Source organism: Sciurus carolinensis, chromosome X (genome assembly GCF_902686445.1).
Source record: "Sciurus carolinensis chromosome X, mSciCar1.2, whole genome shotgun sequence".
NCBI lineage: Eukaryota > Metazoa > Chordata > Mammalia > Rodentia > Sciuridae > Sciurus > Sciurus carolinensis.
Genome location: NC_062232.1, coordinates 98,682,958 through 98,700,877, shown reverse-complemented (window position 1 = coordinate 98,700,877; position 17,920 = coordinate 98,682,958). Strand labels below are relative to the sequence as shown.

At 44.1% G+C, this 17,920-nt stretch overlaps 1 protein-coding gene across 2 annotated transcripts in view; it reads right to left on the bottom strand.

The window, feature by feature from the left end:
* The window catches only part of Dock11 (dedicator of cytokinesis 11), a 183,688-nt gene extending 166,727 nt beyond the window's left edge, over nt 1-16,961 (bottom strand). For both annotated transcript variants that reach the window (XM_047535641.1, XM_047535642.1), the window contains exon 1: nt 16,729-16,961. In XM_047535641.1, the coding sequence (XP_047391597.1) occupies nt 16,729-16,830 (102 nt within the window). In that variant the 5' untranslated portion in view covers nt 16,831-16,961. The remainder of the gene's footprint in view (nt 1-16,728) is intronic.
* Nucleotides 16,962-17,920: the final 959 nt, after the last annotated feature.

Here is a 17,920-nt window from a genome sequence, read left to right as displayed (position 1 = left end):
AAGTCAGAACATCTTAGGGAACAGCCCTGCCAGATGTACAGTTCCATGATATTCCCTTGCCACTCAGGCCACTGGATTACCAGAAAAGGCACCCAGCCACACTAACTCAGGCCTTTGGAATTTTCCATTCTTGGCTAAAGAAAAGGTTAAAAAAATAAACACAGTGATGGTTCTGTCCCACAGTGAACATTTTTTAGTCAAATAGAAGAAAGAGGGAAAGAAGAGGTGAGAAAAAGTTGACAAGGGGAGAGTAGGCATGTGTCCACAGTGGGATGATGTCTCTGGTGCATGGTGGAAAGGAGAAGCAGAGCAGCTGGCTATGGAAACCAGCCAGACACACAGAAGATTTGCCTAGAAGGTGGCACAGACAGGTTAACACCAGGAACACGAGCTGAGGAAAACCAGAATGATGCAAGAGGGCTGAGAATGTAGCTCCCGGGTAGAACACCCACCTAGTATGCCAAGTCCCCATTATCACAAAAACAAGAAGGAAGAAGAGCAGTTGGAGGGTGGTAGAAAATAGAAAGTGGAGAAAGTGGCTTGGAAAGGAGAAGTAATTCGTCAAAGGAGGTCAACCCCAGTGGTGGGTCACAGATGTTCAGAGGGGCAAACTCCATTTGCTATTATTCCTGTCAAGCAGGGTTTGCTGCCTTGAGAAATATAGATCTGGAATAGGCATGAGATGCTGCCCTCTTCTTCCACCCTGACAGGGGTTAAGATAAAGGAAGGGAGGACAGGCAGGCCTGGTACCCTAGTCCCTCCACCCTTGGTTCCCAAAAGAAATCTGTCCTCTGTAAGCATCTGGTGATAACACATCTCTGACCTCTAACTCATTTAAGCTGGAGAATTTGGTCCCAACTATCATATACAATGGAGAACTGCATACAAGTGCTTTCTAAACTCCTTACCTGACTGACCTGAGGTCTTGAATTATGTAGGTGGACATCATACACTGCCTCCAGGCCTGAATAAATGTCTACTCATCCCTTTGCTACTGGGCAAAACCATTCCATTTACCTAGTACAATGGCTGAAGGGTTTAATTTCTTCCTGAGTCTAAAAATATATAATTACCCTTATTAAATATTGTTAATATTTTAATCTGTTCTGTTGGTTTATTGTCATCAAGAAAAAAAATCCTTCAGTTCTCTCAGATTAAACCCTTGTTTTGCCTTCTCCCATTACCCCCACCACCTTGTCCTAAGTAGATTTAATCCATTAAAAAGAAACCAGTGGAAATAGATTGTCTGCTTCTATTCAATTCCAGCAAGAGCTCTCAAAACATTTCCCTTGGGATTTTAGCACGAACCGGAATGAAAGTATCCATCGTTTTCCTCAGCGAACTCAGCCATCTTTCACAGCTCAGCAATCCTTTTCTCTCTCTCTGTCCAATGACACCTCACTGTCTAGTTCCTTGTGTTATACACCATAGTCCCAGAAGTTCCAGAGGCTTCTAAGGAATCATTACATAATGATATAATGACACAACCCATAAGCCATGGAATTCAGTCAAGGGTCAGCAAAAAGGGAGAAAATTGAAGGAAAAGAACTCATAATTTGGAGAAAATGAACATCCATTTGTAAAGAAGATTGCAATATGACTACAGTTAATATCCTTTCACATTTAAAAATTAAATTACTCTTATCTACACAGGTTAGGGGAAAAATTAACATAATCCACTGAAAATATCTGAATTTTTAACTTGAGCTAGCTTATAAGGAAAATTGGAACTGTTAACCTACTGAAGGGGGAGGGAAAATGGAATACAAGAAAGTGAAAATAGTTAATATATATTTTGTCTCTACAGATTTCAAAACAGTATCTAAGAGTTCCCCCAACCTCTTACATAATGATTATCAATGTGTTACAGCCAGGTCTGTTACCCAACGGCCTGTAAAAAGATAGGTTGGGCCTAGAAGAAATTCAGTCATAGCCAATTAGAATTGATATAAAAATAGAAAATGCAATCCACATCTATGATCGAGTGCTTCTTCAAAGCAGTAAGGCTCTGTGCCATCAGAGCATCGTGGATATTATACTGGCCAGCATGAGGAAGGTTGATGCAAATGTGATCAGCCAGGAAGATAGTGTGGTGTGCCTCTCTAGGATGGCAGGGACTAGATTTGGTAAAGAAAGGAAATTTCCACTTATCTCTAAATTGAAATTACCATGAAGCCCAAAGAAACTTGGAAAGGTTTTCAGGTCTTTCCTTCTGCCTTCTCCAGCCATGTCTTTTAGAAACCCATTTCTAGGATGGGGTCCTATGATTCCTTTTAAAATGTAGTGCCCCATCTAACTTGACCTTCAGGCAGGGTGAAGAATCCTACTCAGGACATATGAGAGGCATCTTGAGACATGCCAGCCAGAGTTAGTCTCTGTGATGTGAAACCATCCTTTTCTCTTTTAACCCCCACCCATGCACACACACACACACATACACACACACCTCTTTATATTTTTCTTTTCTTTAGCTGAGGGTGGAAAATTCCATAGGCCTGAGCTGGCTAGGTGCCTGCTAAATGTCTGGCCAGCTTGTATCCTGAAACACCTCAAGTCTGAAAGCAGTGCCCACTACAAGAACTCCAGATGGAGGGATTCCTCTGTGGGGAAAAAATTTAATTACGAAGAATTTAAGAAAACATCCGAATTGAAATTGCAGACTACAAACCTGTATTGCTTTCTTTCAGCCCAAATTCTCAAAAGGGATTATGCTTCCTTGTTGGAATTCTGTGAAGACTTCTGCACCTGCAGTTTTCTGGTCTCTCAGATCCCTGTTCCTCCTCCATCATATTGTCAGGAACCATGCTGGGAATCCATCTGACCCCAGAATCCCACCACTCCTCAACCTCTAGCAATGGTATGCAGAACACTGAGTCCCCAAAATTGGCCATGTCTCAATCCCTGGAACCAGTGAGTATGTCACTTTACATGGCAAAGGGGACTTCAGATGTGTGAGTGAATTAAGGATTTGGGGATGAGGATATTATCCTAGGGTATCTCATAAGGGTTCTTTAATGTGGCTGGGAATAAAACTCTACCGGAGAGCACTTGCCTAGCATGAATAAGACCCTGGATCTATTCCCAGCACTGGAAAAAAATGATATCTAGTTTGGGTTGGGGGTATAACTCAGTGATAAGAGTACTTGCCAACAAGTATGAGGCCCTGGGTTCAATCCCCAGCACTGCAAACAAAATAACATAAAATGAAACAAGTGTTCTTTCAAGTGAACAAAGAAGGCAGTAGAGTCAGTCTGAAGAGAAGATCTGAAGATGGAAGCAGAGTCAGATTGAAATGATATGAGAAAGACTGAAGCTGCTATTGCTGGCTTGAGGATGGAAGAAGAGGCTGTCAGCCAAGTAATACAGGAAGACTCTAGAAAGTGGAAAAGGAGGGGCTGGGCTTGTGGCTCAGTGGTAGAGCACTTGCCTAGCATGTGTGAGGCACTGGGTTCGATTCTCAGTACCACATAAATAAATAAATAAAATAAAGATCAATCAACATCTAAAAAATATTTTAAAAAAGAAAGTAGAAAAGGAGGCAAGGTAAGGAATGCTCCTCTACAGCTTCTAGAGGGAGTGCAACCTTGCAAAACCTTGGCTTTAGCTCCGTGAAACCCATTTCAGAATTCTGACCTCTACCTCCGTGAAACCCATTTCAGAATTCTGACCTCTACAACCATAATAAATACATAAATAAGTCTGTGTTCTTTTCAGACACTGAGTTTATGACAGTTTGCTATAGCAGCAATGGAAAACTCATACAACACAGTCCAACCCTCAGCAGGGCCACTAGCTGGGCCTCCTCTGAGTTCTTTTAAGCACTTACTCCCTCAGTCCACAATTCCACTGTGCTACGCTCAAGCTGTTATATGGTCATGGTGAAGGCAAGAGATCCCTCCTCAGGAGGGCCAGCAACAAGACCAGAACTCACATGTAGAGGAGCTGGGCAAGTAGCCTAGCCAGAAAACCAAGAAAGAAGGTTAAATATGGATGGACTGGGGGATCAAGACAGGGATACAATGAGTGGATAAAGAAACTGTGATATATATATATATATATATATATATATATATATATATATATACACAAATATATACACAATGGAATATTACTCAGTCATAAAGAATGATAAAATTATGGCATTTGCAGGCAATGGATGAAATTGGAGAATATCATGCTAAGTGAGATAAGCCAAACTCAAAAAACCAAAGGACAAATGATCTTGCTGATAAGCGGATGATGACACATAATGGGGGGTGGCAGGGGTTAGTGTTAGGGTTAGAGTTAGGGAGGGGGGCAAGAATGGAGGAAGGAAGGACTGTATGGAGGGAAAAGAGGGGTGGGAGAGGTGGGGGTGAAGGAAAAAATAACAGAATGAATCAAACAACATTACCCTATGTAAATTTATGATTACGCAAATGGTATGCCTTTACTCCATGTACAGAGAAACAACATGTATTCCATTTGTTTACAATAAAAAATAGACAGGGATACAGATGCTGGAGGTATAGCTCACTAGTAGAGTGCCTGCTTAGCATGCACGAGGCACCAGGAGGAAGAGGGGGAAAGAAGAGGTGGAGGAGGAGAAGGGGGACAAGGACATATGGAGCAATTACACAAAGGGGATAATGAATAAGACCAAAATCCAGTGACTAGAAATGAATTTGGAAAATAGGGTATGACCAGCAGCCTATACATACAACTTGAGGCCAAGAACCTGGGCTCTGGATATGAGAAGCCCCTGATATCTCTGAGCCCAGGGCAGAGCCAAGCAGGCAGTGGATGGAGTAGTCTCAACTACAAGTAGAGAGAGCAGGGAGGAAGGGAGGCAAGGAGAGAGAGGAGGAGAGTGCTGGGTTTGTTATTACAGAAAGAAGGTTTATAGAATTCTCCTCTGGCTCTCCTGGTGAGAATTCTGCCAGACTGTTTGGAAAGGACAGACAGAGGCCAAGCAAGCATTCATGTCAGTCACTAGTAGTGAAGCGGCAAGTCTCCCCAGGGTCAAGTTAGCAGGGAGAGCCTTCTTTGCTTCAAAAGCAATAGAGCATGTCATAAACACTCTATCAGACACAAATGAGAGCTACTGGCCCCTGTGAGCCTTTAAATAACGATTCAGTTCAATTTATGCAACAGTTTCTTAAGCACTTTCTTGAACTTAAGTTATTTCTTGGTAGTAAGATAGGTACCCTAGAAGGTGACATGCCCTTCTTACCAGTCTCTATGAAATCATTTAATGCACTGAAGCATTAGGAACTTGTTAACCTATGAAAATAAATTGGTTGTGCCAATAGCATTCTTCCATTCACACCATGAACACTATAAAAACAAGCCCTGAAAAGCACAAAGCTGGCCATTTCTCAAGTGGGAAAACTAAACTACTAATATAAATGCATGGAAAGAAACATATATGGTGTTATTTTTGGACAACGCTAATCCACTTGAAAAAAAAAATCATAAAAACTGTTCCATGAAAATGATCCCAGGTACCTCTGCAGAGCCAGTGTTCTGGAGGGTTTTTCCATATAGTTATTCAAAGAGCAAAGAAAGGAGGAATGGTCAATTGCTAGCAGTTTTCAAAATCCTTAGGCTTCTTTTGGGAAGGAAAAATTCTTATATTGATTTTGCCCACATTTCTCAGTAACAACCCCATCTCTTTTTAGTTTTGGTCCTTACCTTCTGCTTCCCCACTAACTAGACCTAAGCTTGTTTAGAAATAAACATTATTAGCCATACATCACCCCCGAAACCACACAGGAAGAGTTTCCCCCACCTATTTCTTGTGGAACCTGGCATACACACTAGTACTTCTTACTCTGAAGGAATAGAAGCACCTGGAACTCATTACCTGCTATGTCATTTAGCAAATATGGATGATCTATGACCTGCCTCACTGGAAACCAGGCCTCAGTTTCCCCACTTATAGAAAAAAAGTGATGGCAGTGTGGTGTGTATTCAACAGAGACCTGTAGACATATGAGATCATAGACATAGCAGTATTGTTAATTCTTCTTAAGATGGGGGCTATAAAATACAAGGTCCTGTCATCATTTAGAAAACATCTCATAGAAATGAATTCCCCAGCCTTTTGACACACTTCACCAAAACACTTCAAATAAAGATATTCTGTCTTAGAGAGTTGGAAGAACACTTGACTTCTTAGTTAAATCTCACACAGTAAAACACTTCAAGTCATTAGGGAAAGCCATGTGATGGGAAAGCTGAAATATCAGAATATCTTCAAACACTTCTTGGCAACTTGAAACATATACAGTCCAACATAAGCTGTCAAGAAAGGCAAAAACATGGGCTGAGGGGATAGCTCAGTGGTAGAGCACTTGCCTAGCATGTGTGGGGTCCTGGGTTCAATACCCAGCAGTACAAGAAAAAAAAAGGCAAGAACACATAACTTCTCATGAAAAACTCCATAGGCAATAAAAATAAGGTGGAGAAAAATTAGAGGAAATCATTAATAGCAAATTTGCGCATGATTGTGCAAGGTTGCATACAGACAATAGAGAAACCACGTGTAGCTGGAACAGTTGGCATATTTTCCACAGCAGTGACTCTGCCAGGAACCTTTATAGATGACTTTGTTTTTTTATCCTGCTATCACAAAATCATAATGGCTGAATGTAAAAGGACATTAAGGTCAGGGGTGATGCCCAGTGGTAAAGGATGTGCTTGGCATCTGCAAGGTTCTGGGTTCAAACCCTGGCACCACAAATAAATAAATATATAAAAGGGTATTCATTTCTTAGTAGTCTTTTAAGCTTTCAGTTTTTCCACTAAAATACTTTATTTCCAAAATAGGTCTTTCATATTTTTATTTATTTATTTTCTTGGTCCCAGTGATTGAACCCAGGGACACTCAACCACTGAGCCACATCCCCAGTCATTTTATTTTTGTATTTTATTTAGAGACAGGATCTTGCTAAGTTGCTTAGGGTATTGCTTAGTTGCTAAGGCTGGTTTTAAACCTGCGGTCCTCCTGCCTCAGTCTCAGAAGTTGCTGGCATTACAGGCATGCACCAACATACCCAGCTCCAAAATAGATTTTTAAAGGCACTTGGATTTCAATATCCATTTGATTTTAAAAGTGAGGATGAACCAGGTGTGGTGGTGCATTCCTGTAATCCTACTGGCTCGGGAGGCTGAGGCAGGAGGATTTCAAATTCTGAGTTCCATCCCTGGTACCAAAAAAGAAAAAAAAGGAAGTGAGGATGAATGAGTGAAAGTGAAAGGGATATCAATAAAGTTTGAGAGGGAAAGGAAGAATGTCAAATCTGTTTTTCCACATGGAGACCCATTCTCCTCTATTCATCCCTTTGCACATACCACACTGACAGAAAGGTGAGTGCTTCTGCCAATGAGTACACATGTAGGTTCCCCAGGCTTGAGAAACTTCCCCAAAGTATAGCAAGAAATGCTCTCCCCACTCAGTGCCAGCCCTGCTAGTCACTTATCAGATTGGTCTGGAGGCACGAAATGTCAAAGAACCAGAACCCTAGCTCACACCCATGACACTTTTCAATATGACTAAACCAAACTGGAAATGAATGTTACCAAAAACCTAATGAAGAGGGGTCTGCCAGTTTATTCTTCCAAGAAGGGTCCAAGTCTTGGATTAGCCATGTAGTTTACCCCCTTGGAGCATGATTTGGAGTAAGGAAATAAGGAAGCCAGGATACCTATTACTCTTGTTCCCATTTACTTTTGTCTGATGAGTTGAAACACACAGGTTTCTTTTGCCCACCCTAGAGCCTAAGTATGATAATGCTTACCATTGTGCCAAACCCTACTCTAAGCACTTCTAAATGACTCTTTTAAGCCTTGTGACAAGCCGGGAGGAGGTTACCAAGAAGGTTAAATATCTGTCCCAGCATCACCCAGCTAGTAAGTGGTTGAGTTGAACTTTGAACCTAGATAGCATGCTTCTGAAGCACATGCTCTTAACCACTCTGCCCTAAGAAGCATGAGCTGACAGGCAACAGCAGCTGAGACTGTTCCTTTCCCCCTCTCCAGTTACTGCTCTGGGAGCCTCCAGGGTGGGTCCCTACAAGGAATCAAAAGGCATCTGACTCTAGGCTGATATAAATGACTGACTGATGTTACCCACAAACTACTCTGTGCTCCTGACAAAAGGCAAGAGAAATGAAGAGATCTAAATCCCAAGAAGAAATGTATTCTAAAAGTACCCTTAGGATTTACAGGAAAGAAACTGCTCAAGCTCCTTCTCCTTCACCATGGTTTCCCATGGTGGTGGTGGTGGTGGTATTATTATTATTATTATTATTATTATTATTGGAATTGAAACCAGGGGTGCTTAACCATGGAGTCACACATCCCCACAGTCCTTTTAAAAATATTTTATTTTGAGACAGGGTCTTGCTAAGTTGCTTAGGGAAAAATAAATAAATAAATGTTCAACATGCCTTACCAACAATTCTGTATCTCAGGAGAACACAAAATCAGGTAGGCAAATTATTCCTTTGAACTGTACTGCAACATTCTCTTACATGATGTCAGATCACCTAAGGGAATGCCACGGTGAGTTACACATGTACACTCTATGTCAATTTCTCAGCATGTTAGATGTTACCTTTAACTCTCTCCCTTCCCACAGAGGGGATGGGGGGCTCTGTAGTCAAATAAATGTGGGAAACGCCATAGAGAATAACAACTGTTTGTTAATAAAGGTCTATTTAACCTTGTTAAAATCAGGAAGGACCAAAGTCTTGAAAAACATTAAGCTTCGAAAGAAAGAAAGAAAAAAGAGAGAAATAAAGAAGAAAAAAAGGAAGGAAGGAAGGAAGGAAAGGGTAAGTGGGGGTGATGGGGGCAGCAACAGGGATGATGTAACAATCCAACAGAAGATAGAACCACCAGCATCCTATCTGGTTTCTATCTTGTCTATTTCAGTTATTTGCACATATCTAATCTTCCTTTCTGGCTTGTGAGTCCCTTAAGGGCAGGAACTATTCTATTAGCTTCCCTGGGAACCTGGAGGAGGCTGGTCAGTCCCTCATCCCTGTGTCTGTCTAAGGCAACTGCTGCTCAGGCTATAGGGAGCAGGATCTGCCCCTGGGGTAAGGGTGTGGACCAACTTCCCATCACCATTCTAACTGGAAGTCTGGTGCTGGCTTCCAGATTGTTCCTCCACACCCTGCTTCCCACTTCCTAATCACCCCCAAGGTGCAAGCCTCTTTAATTGGCTCATCTCCCCTGCAATCTCCTGTGGGTCTATGTAGCCCTGGCCCTTCCCTGGCTCTTCCACCCTTTCCTGATTCCACTTGGAACACTTTCCTCTTTGCCCTCAAGAACCCCAGCCTTCTGCCAAAATGCAACCCTACATGCTCAGCCTTCCCCTAGAATGTTCTCTCTGCCACCTTGCTTAATGGAAACCTGACTTTGCCCTAACAACTCTCTTGAACAGATGCTGCTCATTTTTTTTCTCCTTCCCCTATTACCAAACACATTTTTCCTCCTGTTCACCCAAGCCAAGGAACCTCAAAATCATCTTGACTCCACCTACTCTTCCTGTCTTCTTCCCCCCCTCCCCCTTCTAGAATCACCAAATCCTGTTGATTTTATCACTAAAATGTCTCTCACATCTTCCCCCTTATCTCCATTCTCAATGCCTCAATTAAAGCCTTTGTTATCTTTCTCCTGAACTATATATTTAACTAGTTTCCTGGCCTCCAGGGTCTTCTCCCAACACTGAAAACATCCCACACATTGTTGCCCTGGTTTTTCCCACAATACACATACTGAGTACCTACTACATTCCAGGCACCATGTGAAGCACTGAAATAGAGAATATATATCCCCTAACTTCCTGGCTCACATCCAAAATGGCTAAGAAACATTCTGTGGTAGGACCTCCTAGAATACTGCAGTTTTTTTCACCAACTCTCTCTCTTTTTAACCTTTACACTTACACATCAGAAACTTTTCATGTTACCTTCTCTATTCCTCACGAGAACTCCACGAGGGAGGTACTACCATGTATCCCCATTTCACAAACAGGGGAAAATAAGATCAGGTTACTTGCCTCACTTCACAGTGCAAGTAGGTGACAGAAGTCAGATTCAGGCCGGACTCTTGAGCTGGTGCTCTGTCTTTCACATTTGAAGTAGGACACTGAAAACTTGGAAAAGAGCCCAAACAGAATGATCATGATATGAGGAATCTTGAAACCAAGTCACATGAGGAATGAAGACAAAAGATGAAGCCTCTTTGGCTTTGTGAAGGGTTAATTTTTAAATGACTTGGTGGCGTCCCAAATATTTGAAGGGTTCTCATGTGAAAGAGGAAGCAAACCTTCTGTGTGTCTCCAAACAGCAGAGCTAGGCCCAGCCTGCAGTGGAACTTATAGAGAGTACATTTTAGCTCATGAACATTTTCTAACACAGCACTCAAACAGGCAGAAAGTGTTTAAGGAGTAGCTAAATAATCATTGTCAGAGATAAGACATTCCTGCCTTGAGAGGATGAGGTGCCCGTATCAGTGTTTCTGTGTGTATTAGAATTACCTGGCTGGTTTTAAAGATGCCTGCCTGGTCCCATCCCTGATTCAGTGAAACAGAATCTTGGGGCATGGGGACCTTTATTTGTAAGAATCAAGAACAAGGAAGGATGTCTGTAAGAAGGTTCACGTAAATCCTCAAAAGAAGAATCAAGAATGGCCAATCAGTATATGAAAAACTGTTTAACTTCAAGACTAATCAAATAAATGAAAATTAAGGACTGGGGGATGTAATTCAGTTGGTAGAGTGCTTACTTCACATACACAAGGCCCTGAGTTCAATCCCCAGCACCACAAAAAAAAAGAAAGAAAATTAAAACACCAATATACTATTTATGTCCAGAGTGCAAAGATGAAAAAAATATTACTGAGCTGGGGGTGAATAGTTCAGTGGCAGAGTGCTTGCCTAGCATGCATGAGGCCTTGGGTTCAATCCCCTACGCTGCAGAAAGGTACAAAGAAATTACTAACCAGTGTTGGCATAGGAGAGGGAAAATGAATACCCTCATATTCTGTTAGTGACAGAGTAATACACTGGAATTACTTTCTGGAGAGTAATTTAACAGTCCATTTAAGAGGAGTGTGGGGGGTGGTTGAAGTTGTAGCTCAATGGTAGAGTGCTTGCTTAGCAAGCATCAGGCACCAAGTTTGATCCTCAGCACCAATAAAAATAAAGGCATTGTGTCCATATACAACTAAAAATATTTTTAAAAAAGAGGTGTGTGTGTTGCTAGCAATAGAACCCTGGGCCATGTGAATGTATGCCAAGGCAGGTTCTCTACCATTGAGCTATACCCAGAGCCTAAAAGGATTTTTTTCTTTTTTTGCGGTAGTAGGGTTTGAATCCAGGGGCACTCTACCATACTTTAAGACAGGGTCTTGCTGAGTTGCCCAGGCTGGCCTCAAACTTGTATTCCTCCTGCCTCAGTCTCTCCTGAATCAATAGTGTAACAGGCATGGATCACCATACCCGTCCCGAAGATTTTTTTTTTTTTTTTTGCGGTGCTGGGGATCGAACCCAGGGCCTTGTGCTTGCAAGGCAAGTACTCTATCGACTGAGCTATCAACCCAGCCTGATAAATTTTTAATATCAGAAATTCATGCTAGGTATGGTGGTGCACATCTGTAATCCCAGTGGCTTGAGAGACTGAAGCAGGTGGATCAAGAGTTCAAAGCCAAACTCAGCAACTTAGTGAGACCCTGTCTCAATAAAAACAATTAAATAAAGTAAAAGGGCTGGGAATGTTGCTCAGTGGTTAAGCCCCCTGGTACCAAGGGGAAAAAAAAGAAATTCATATAGTCTTTGAACAGGCAATTCCATTGCTAGAAATTTATCCTAAGAAGACAATCTGGCAACTTTTAAATGCCTTCTTAAAGATGTTAACCCAGTGTTTAGAGCAGCACTGTCCAAGAGAACTTTCTGCAATGATGGAAATGCTCCACACCTCCACTGTCCAATATGGTAGCCACACATAGAGCACTTGAACTGCGACGACTGATTTAGGAACTGATTTTAATTAATTTAAATTTAAATAAGGTAAATGGTCATATGTGTCCAGTAGCTAAGGTATTGGGCAGCTCATGTTCATAACAGCATAAAATTAGAAACTATCAAAATATCTAACAATAAAGGGTGATTAACCTATGGTATACCCATGATGGAGATTTCTTGGCAGTGTTGCTAAACATGATTATGTAAATTTATATTTACTGACATGAAAAATGTTCATAAGATATTGATAAGTGAAAAACTGATTTAAGTTGGTATATTTATTTTAATTCATATATTTTCATGTATACAGTCTTGAAATACATACATGGGAACATTAACAGTTCATTCTGATTAATGAATGGGGATGAGTCAGTCTTTTCTGTTTTTTGAATTTTTCTATAATAAACATGCATTTAGTATGTACAAAAGCAATAAAAATTTAAAGGTTTACTGGTGATAATAGGAAAACACTCAATCCAGAGAATCTTTTCACATGTTAGTCTAAGAAATAAATTCTTCTATTTCATGCTTAAATTAAGGTTCAGCAAGAAGTCCTCTGAGCTGGGTGTGGTGGCACATGTCTATAATCCCAAGTGATTGGGGAGGCTGAGGCAGGAGGATTGGAAGTTCAAAGTCAGCCCCAATTTAGTGAGGCCCTAAGCAACTTGGGAAACCCTATCTCTACTTAAAACATTAAAAAAGGGTTGGGGATATGGCTTAATGGTTATGTGCCCCAGGGTTTGATCCCCCATATAAAAAAAAGCCTCTGGTTTCACAGCAAACTGCACAGGTCCTCTGGACAGATCCTTTGGCAATGGCTTATTCCAGGTCCTTCTAAACCAGAGACGCCAACAAAAGGAGTAATGAGACAAATGTTAAGTTTAGGTGCCAACACTTTATAGTTAATTTTCCTAATTCTCAGTTCATTGAGGGCTGAACTAAGTCTCTGGACTGGAAAGGCTTGGCCAAGAAGCCCGTGTTGGTCTGGGGGTGTGGAGGGAGCTCAGGGGTAAAGCCTGGGTAAAGCATGTGCAAAAGGCTCTGGGTTCAATCTGCAGCACTGCAAAAAAATTTTTAAATGCCCAAGTCGAGACTGACTTTATTCCACAGTATACGTTCTCACTTCTTTACAAATGAAGCTGTGGGTTTTGTCCTATATTAAGTACTTTCCACAAATCCTCCTGGGAAGCAGGATCACAAAGCTGCTGCATTTTCAAAGCTTCCCGAAATTCGAACATAACAAGCATTCTGTGCAAGGTATTTGTGAGTGGCAGGTGGGGGAAGTCAACAGCTGCAGACCCTTTTCAGCCATTCTCTGTTCTGAAGAGCTTCTAAATGAAATCTGGCTGATGCCGGCCAGGGGCTGATTCATGCAGTTACCCTGCCTCAAGGGTCTGCAACCGGTAATATCTAGCAATTCTTTCCTGATCCTTTGGTGCAGAAGGAATTGAGGGTAAACTCAGCAGCAGCAGCTATTTAAACACCTACTAGGCGACTTTCCCAGGCTGATGTGGAGCTCCTCTTAGGACAGCTAGAATACAACAGGTTTATCAAATGCCTTTGTTCCCCTTGAGGCACAAACAGCTATATCCTGAATTATAACAAGAGCACCATTACAACTCTGCATTTTAAACAGGTATATATGCAAACACTTCTTCATTAACACTTGCAGGTTATAATGTTCCTCCCCAAACCCCTGGAGAAATCTCTGAGAATGGCGATTCTGTAATTATCCCTTTCCCTGGGTTAAAACTGACCTTCATAAAAACGCTGAACTTACAGGAAAATGCAGCAGCGAAACAGCCTCTCTTTCTGTGTGCTTCATTATGTGGTTAATAGATTCGTAGAAGTACTAATAACTGAATGAGGGTTTGAATACACAACAACATGCTATATATAGCCTGGCCTAGTCCTTCTGAATTTTTCTAACAGCGAACAAAACTGAATGATGTTAGCAACATGCCAACAAGGGTGTAATTGTAAAAAAAAAAAAAAATCTACACCGGAAATACTGTATATTTGTGCAGTTTGGTGGGTTTTCCAGTTCTAACAAGAGATACACCAGAGGAAAGCTTGACCTGCTGGACTAATGACTTGATTTGGACTCCTGTTGAAGTTCTAACATTAGTATCTTAGGTTTATAGCAGCAAGTGTAAATCCTACCTCAGCTGTTCCTTAATAAACACTTGGGGCTTAAATCAGAAAAGAGCCAGAAGTTAGGGAGGCAGCTGCAACATGGTCGCCTTGCTAACCAGCCACCTTTGCCTGTAGGAACTTTGGTTAAGAGCTCTTTGTGTCAGAAAAGCAGGGAGAGTTGGGGGAGGGACAGAGAGGAAGAGAGAGAGTCATTTAGGAGTGTACACTCCATTTCAGGCTGTTTCCTTATTTCTTAATTGACTGAATTGCTTACAAATAGCATTCACAGTGGTGCTAGGAAGAACCTAAAATTGATTCCTTGTCATAATCTGGATGTCTGCTTAACAAACACACACACCCCACATTGGAACCAATGAAATAAATGAAGAAAATGCCATCCTCATTCTTTTGTAATTGCTGGGTATCTAGCATTTTGACTTGCATATAGTAGGGACTTGACAGATATTTAAATTCCTAGAATCTGTTCTCCCTGCTCCCAAAATCTCATCCTGGGTCACATATAAGCTAATGCATAAGTGTCATTCCTCTGTATGGTCTGGCATAAATGCTAAAAATCAGTGGCCTTGGTCCCAAGTTAGCTAAAATGATGAGGAAACCATGACCACTGGCAATAGCTTCAAGAAGGAGTCTCCTCCCATTAACAGTTTTTCCAGTGGTTAAGGAGCACTGCACCTGTGCTGCACAAAATTCTTTTTAAAACCTAAAAATCTGGGAAAGAATGTTAACTTTTTTGCAGTTGAAGGTGGCAGGTCAAACACTGGTCATATCCCAGTGGAGGTTTGTGGCGTCCCATTTATCCTCTTGAGACCATCTGTCCACTCCACAGTTCCCTTCACATGTTATAGTAGAAGTCTAGCCACCCCTGCTCAAAGGTTTTCTTTCTTCCTGAGTTTAGCAAAGCATTCCCTGTGCTAGGCAGATTGAATCACTTGTTAATAATCACCAAAGATGAGATCCCTGGTATAAATGCCCTGCACACAGCTTGTCTTCCTCTCAAAACTGGCTGTGATGACAAGCTAGGTTTGGATCTGACCTCAACAGGTTCTCACTCCAAAATCTGAGTGAAGCACACAATAAGATAAATCCATTAAAACAACATTAAAGGTCTGGGTTTAGCTTCACTAAACAGCAGGATTAAACTTTCAAGGGTCCAGCCACGATAAAGAGATTTCTTTAAAGTCACTTGGCTTTGCACAGTTGTAGCTATTAGGGATCAGATTTTTATCTCAAAGGTACATATTTTGCCTTTGATCCTCCTCCAGAATTCCCACTAATGTCAACTTTCTCCACTATTGGGATCAGGCCCCTGGCCTCCCTTTAATGTTGGTTTTATTGCTGATTCTACAAGATCAACAGAGAAATTACAAGGAAAAGCTGTGAAGTTCCCTTCCCGCGACAAGTTGTGTTTAAAAAAAAAAAACAACTCTCCTAAATAGTGAAATTTAAACACAGCAAAGAACACACTGTAACACTGAGGGATTGAAGACAAAACCAAGGAAACAAAAAAATCCAAAAAAAAAAAAAAAAACAAAGTAACAAAACACACACCAATTAACCAGTCCGATTGCTGATTTTAGGGTTTGTTCGCTAGTCCAGGAAATTGGCAATGAGTGTCTTGAAAACAGAAGAAGGGGCAAGTGCCCGTTAGCACCATCCGCTTCCCTCCGGAGTCAGACAATCTGGATGAGGCTGAGGGTGCGCTGGGAGGGCTCCCAGGGGATCAGCGCGTTCTCCAATCCCCATCCCCCAGCCCTGAGTGGTGGGTCTGACACCAGGTCCTTCATCCTTGGAGGAGCACGCCCTGATTTTCCCTAAAACCCTGTCCCCTTGCCTCTGTAGTGCTCGCGGGTCTCAAGGGACACCCGCAGGCAGCAGAGATCGAGCCTGCGCCTACTCGCCCACGGCACCCCGTTGTTTTCAATCTACTCTCTCCGCGGCGGCAGCACCCCTTCAACACCCATCCCCACCCTCTCTCCCTCAGTAGCAGGAGGAAGTCGCTCTGCTTCCTCTGTTCTCACCGCCAGTCAGAGCTTGGGCGCCCAGGGCTTTTTGGGTGGGGTTCTTTTTTTGTGTGTACACACGGTGTGTGCGCGCGCGAGAGTGTACTGCTAAAGGCTCGTCGCATCCTTCCGCCTCAGCTGCCTCAGGTGCTCTCAGGAGATTTCGGGATCTCACCCTTGCCCTCGTCCTCAGCTCTTTGTGCCGAGTGCTGGGCAGCGCGAGGTCCGCTCTCTAGTTCACACCCCAGGCCCCCGCCCAGGCTGGAAGCCCGCGCTGCCCCCGCAACCGTCCGCGCCTGGCTTTGCCCGTAGGCTTCCCTCCCGGCGCACGCCTCCGCGGTGCAGGGCAGCTTGAGCGCTGTCAGCGGGCGCCTGGGATTCGGACCCCAGCAAGCGGCTGCCGGTGCGAAAACTTACTGGAGCGGAGAAAGAGCTCGCTGCGCACCCGCTGCCGCCGCAGCGCCTTTCCTACCCCGGGCCCCGCGCGCGGGAAGCCACAGCGTCGCTCCTAGCAGGAGCGCGTCCCCCGGGACGCCCCGTCCCTCGGTCACTCACCAGCACCACGGAGCCCCGCACGGCCTCCGACACGCTCTGCCGGAGCTCAGCCGCCGTGCCGGGCTTGCTGAGCCGCTTGGTGAATTTGCGCACTTCAGCCATGGCAGAGGCGGCGGGCAAGTCTCGGCGGGCGTACTCACTGCCCCGGGCCGGGGCGGCCGCGGCCGCTGCTGCTCCCTGTGTTTACACGCCGGCCGGCCACCTCTCAGCTTGGTGGCGGCGCGGCTCCCGCAGCTCCTCCCTCCCACCCGCTGCTCCTCCCTCGTTCCCTCCTTTTCTTGCTCGCTTTGCTCTCACTGTCCTGCCCCGCGGCGGCGGCGGCGGCGGCGGCGGCGGCAGCGGCAGCTCCCTCCCCTAAAGAGCCCCGGCTCCGCTCGCCAGCAGCCTAAGAAGGAGGGTGTGTCTGACGGGGAAGGGTGTGTGGAGGGGGAGGGAGTCCTGAAGGTGGGGGCGAGGGTCACGAGGGAAGAGGGGGGAAGTGGCAACCACTAGGGCTCCGCCCGCAGCTGATGTTGCTGGTGCAGCCGCATCCGGGAGGCAAGATGAGACTGCTGCTTTTTTCGAGTGTGTGGTGCTAGAGGGAGGTCGGAGGGGGTGATGAACTGTCTCCAAGACCCGGGCCTGCGCTGTCCCCGGGCTCCCCTCCCTTCCCCAAGGCTACAGTGCCAGCGGGAGGGCTGGAGGACCCTCACGTCCCCCACCCCACTAGCCCGCGGGGCCCTTGAAGCGAGGGGCTGGGAAACAACGTGGAGCAGCCGCCTATTGTGTGCTCCGCTGGGGTAGGGTCGCACAGATGTCGAAGGAGAAAGCAGGTTTTCTGGCCTGAGAGGTTCTCCTGGGTCTTTCTCCGCAACCACACCATTTTCTTTCCCAGGCGTCCACCTCAGAGGGGTAACCCCAGGGAAGGAAGTAGGCTTTGGAAAGTGTGACCTGCTGTGGTGGCACCCCAGGCGGGAGAAAGCCGGGTTGTGGGGCCTGAGCCTGTGGCAGGTTGTGTAATCCAGCAGTGACAGCTCCAGGAGCGGGGTACAGTGGCTCTGGGAAGGCCAAGACCTGGGCTTATAGTCTCAAAGGACCTAACAGTCTTCTAGAAGCGTTTTACATGTGCACTAAAACCACCACTTTCTCTCCATTTCCTACTTCTTTCCTTATCCTCACCAGCTTCCAAGAAATTGTTTTTCCAAGAATCAAA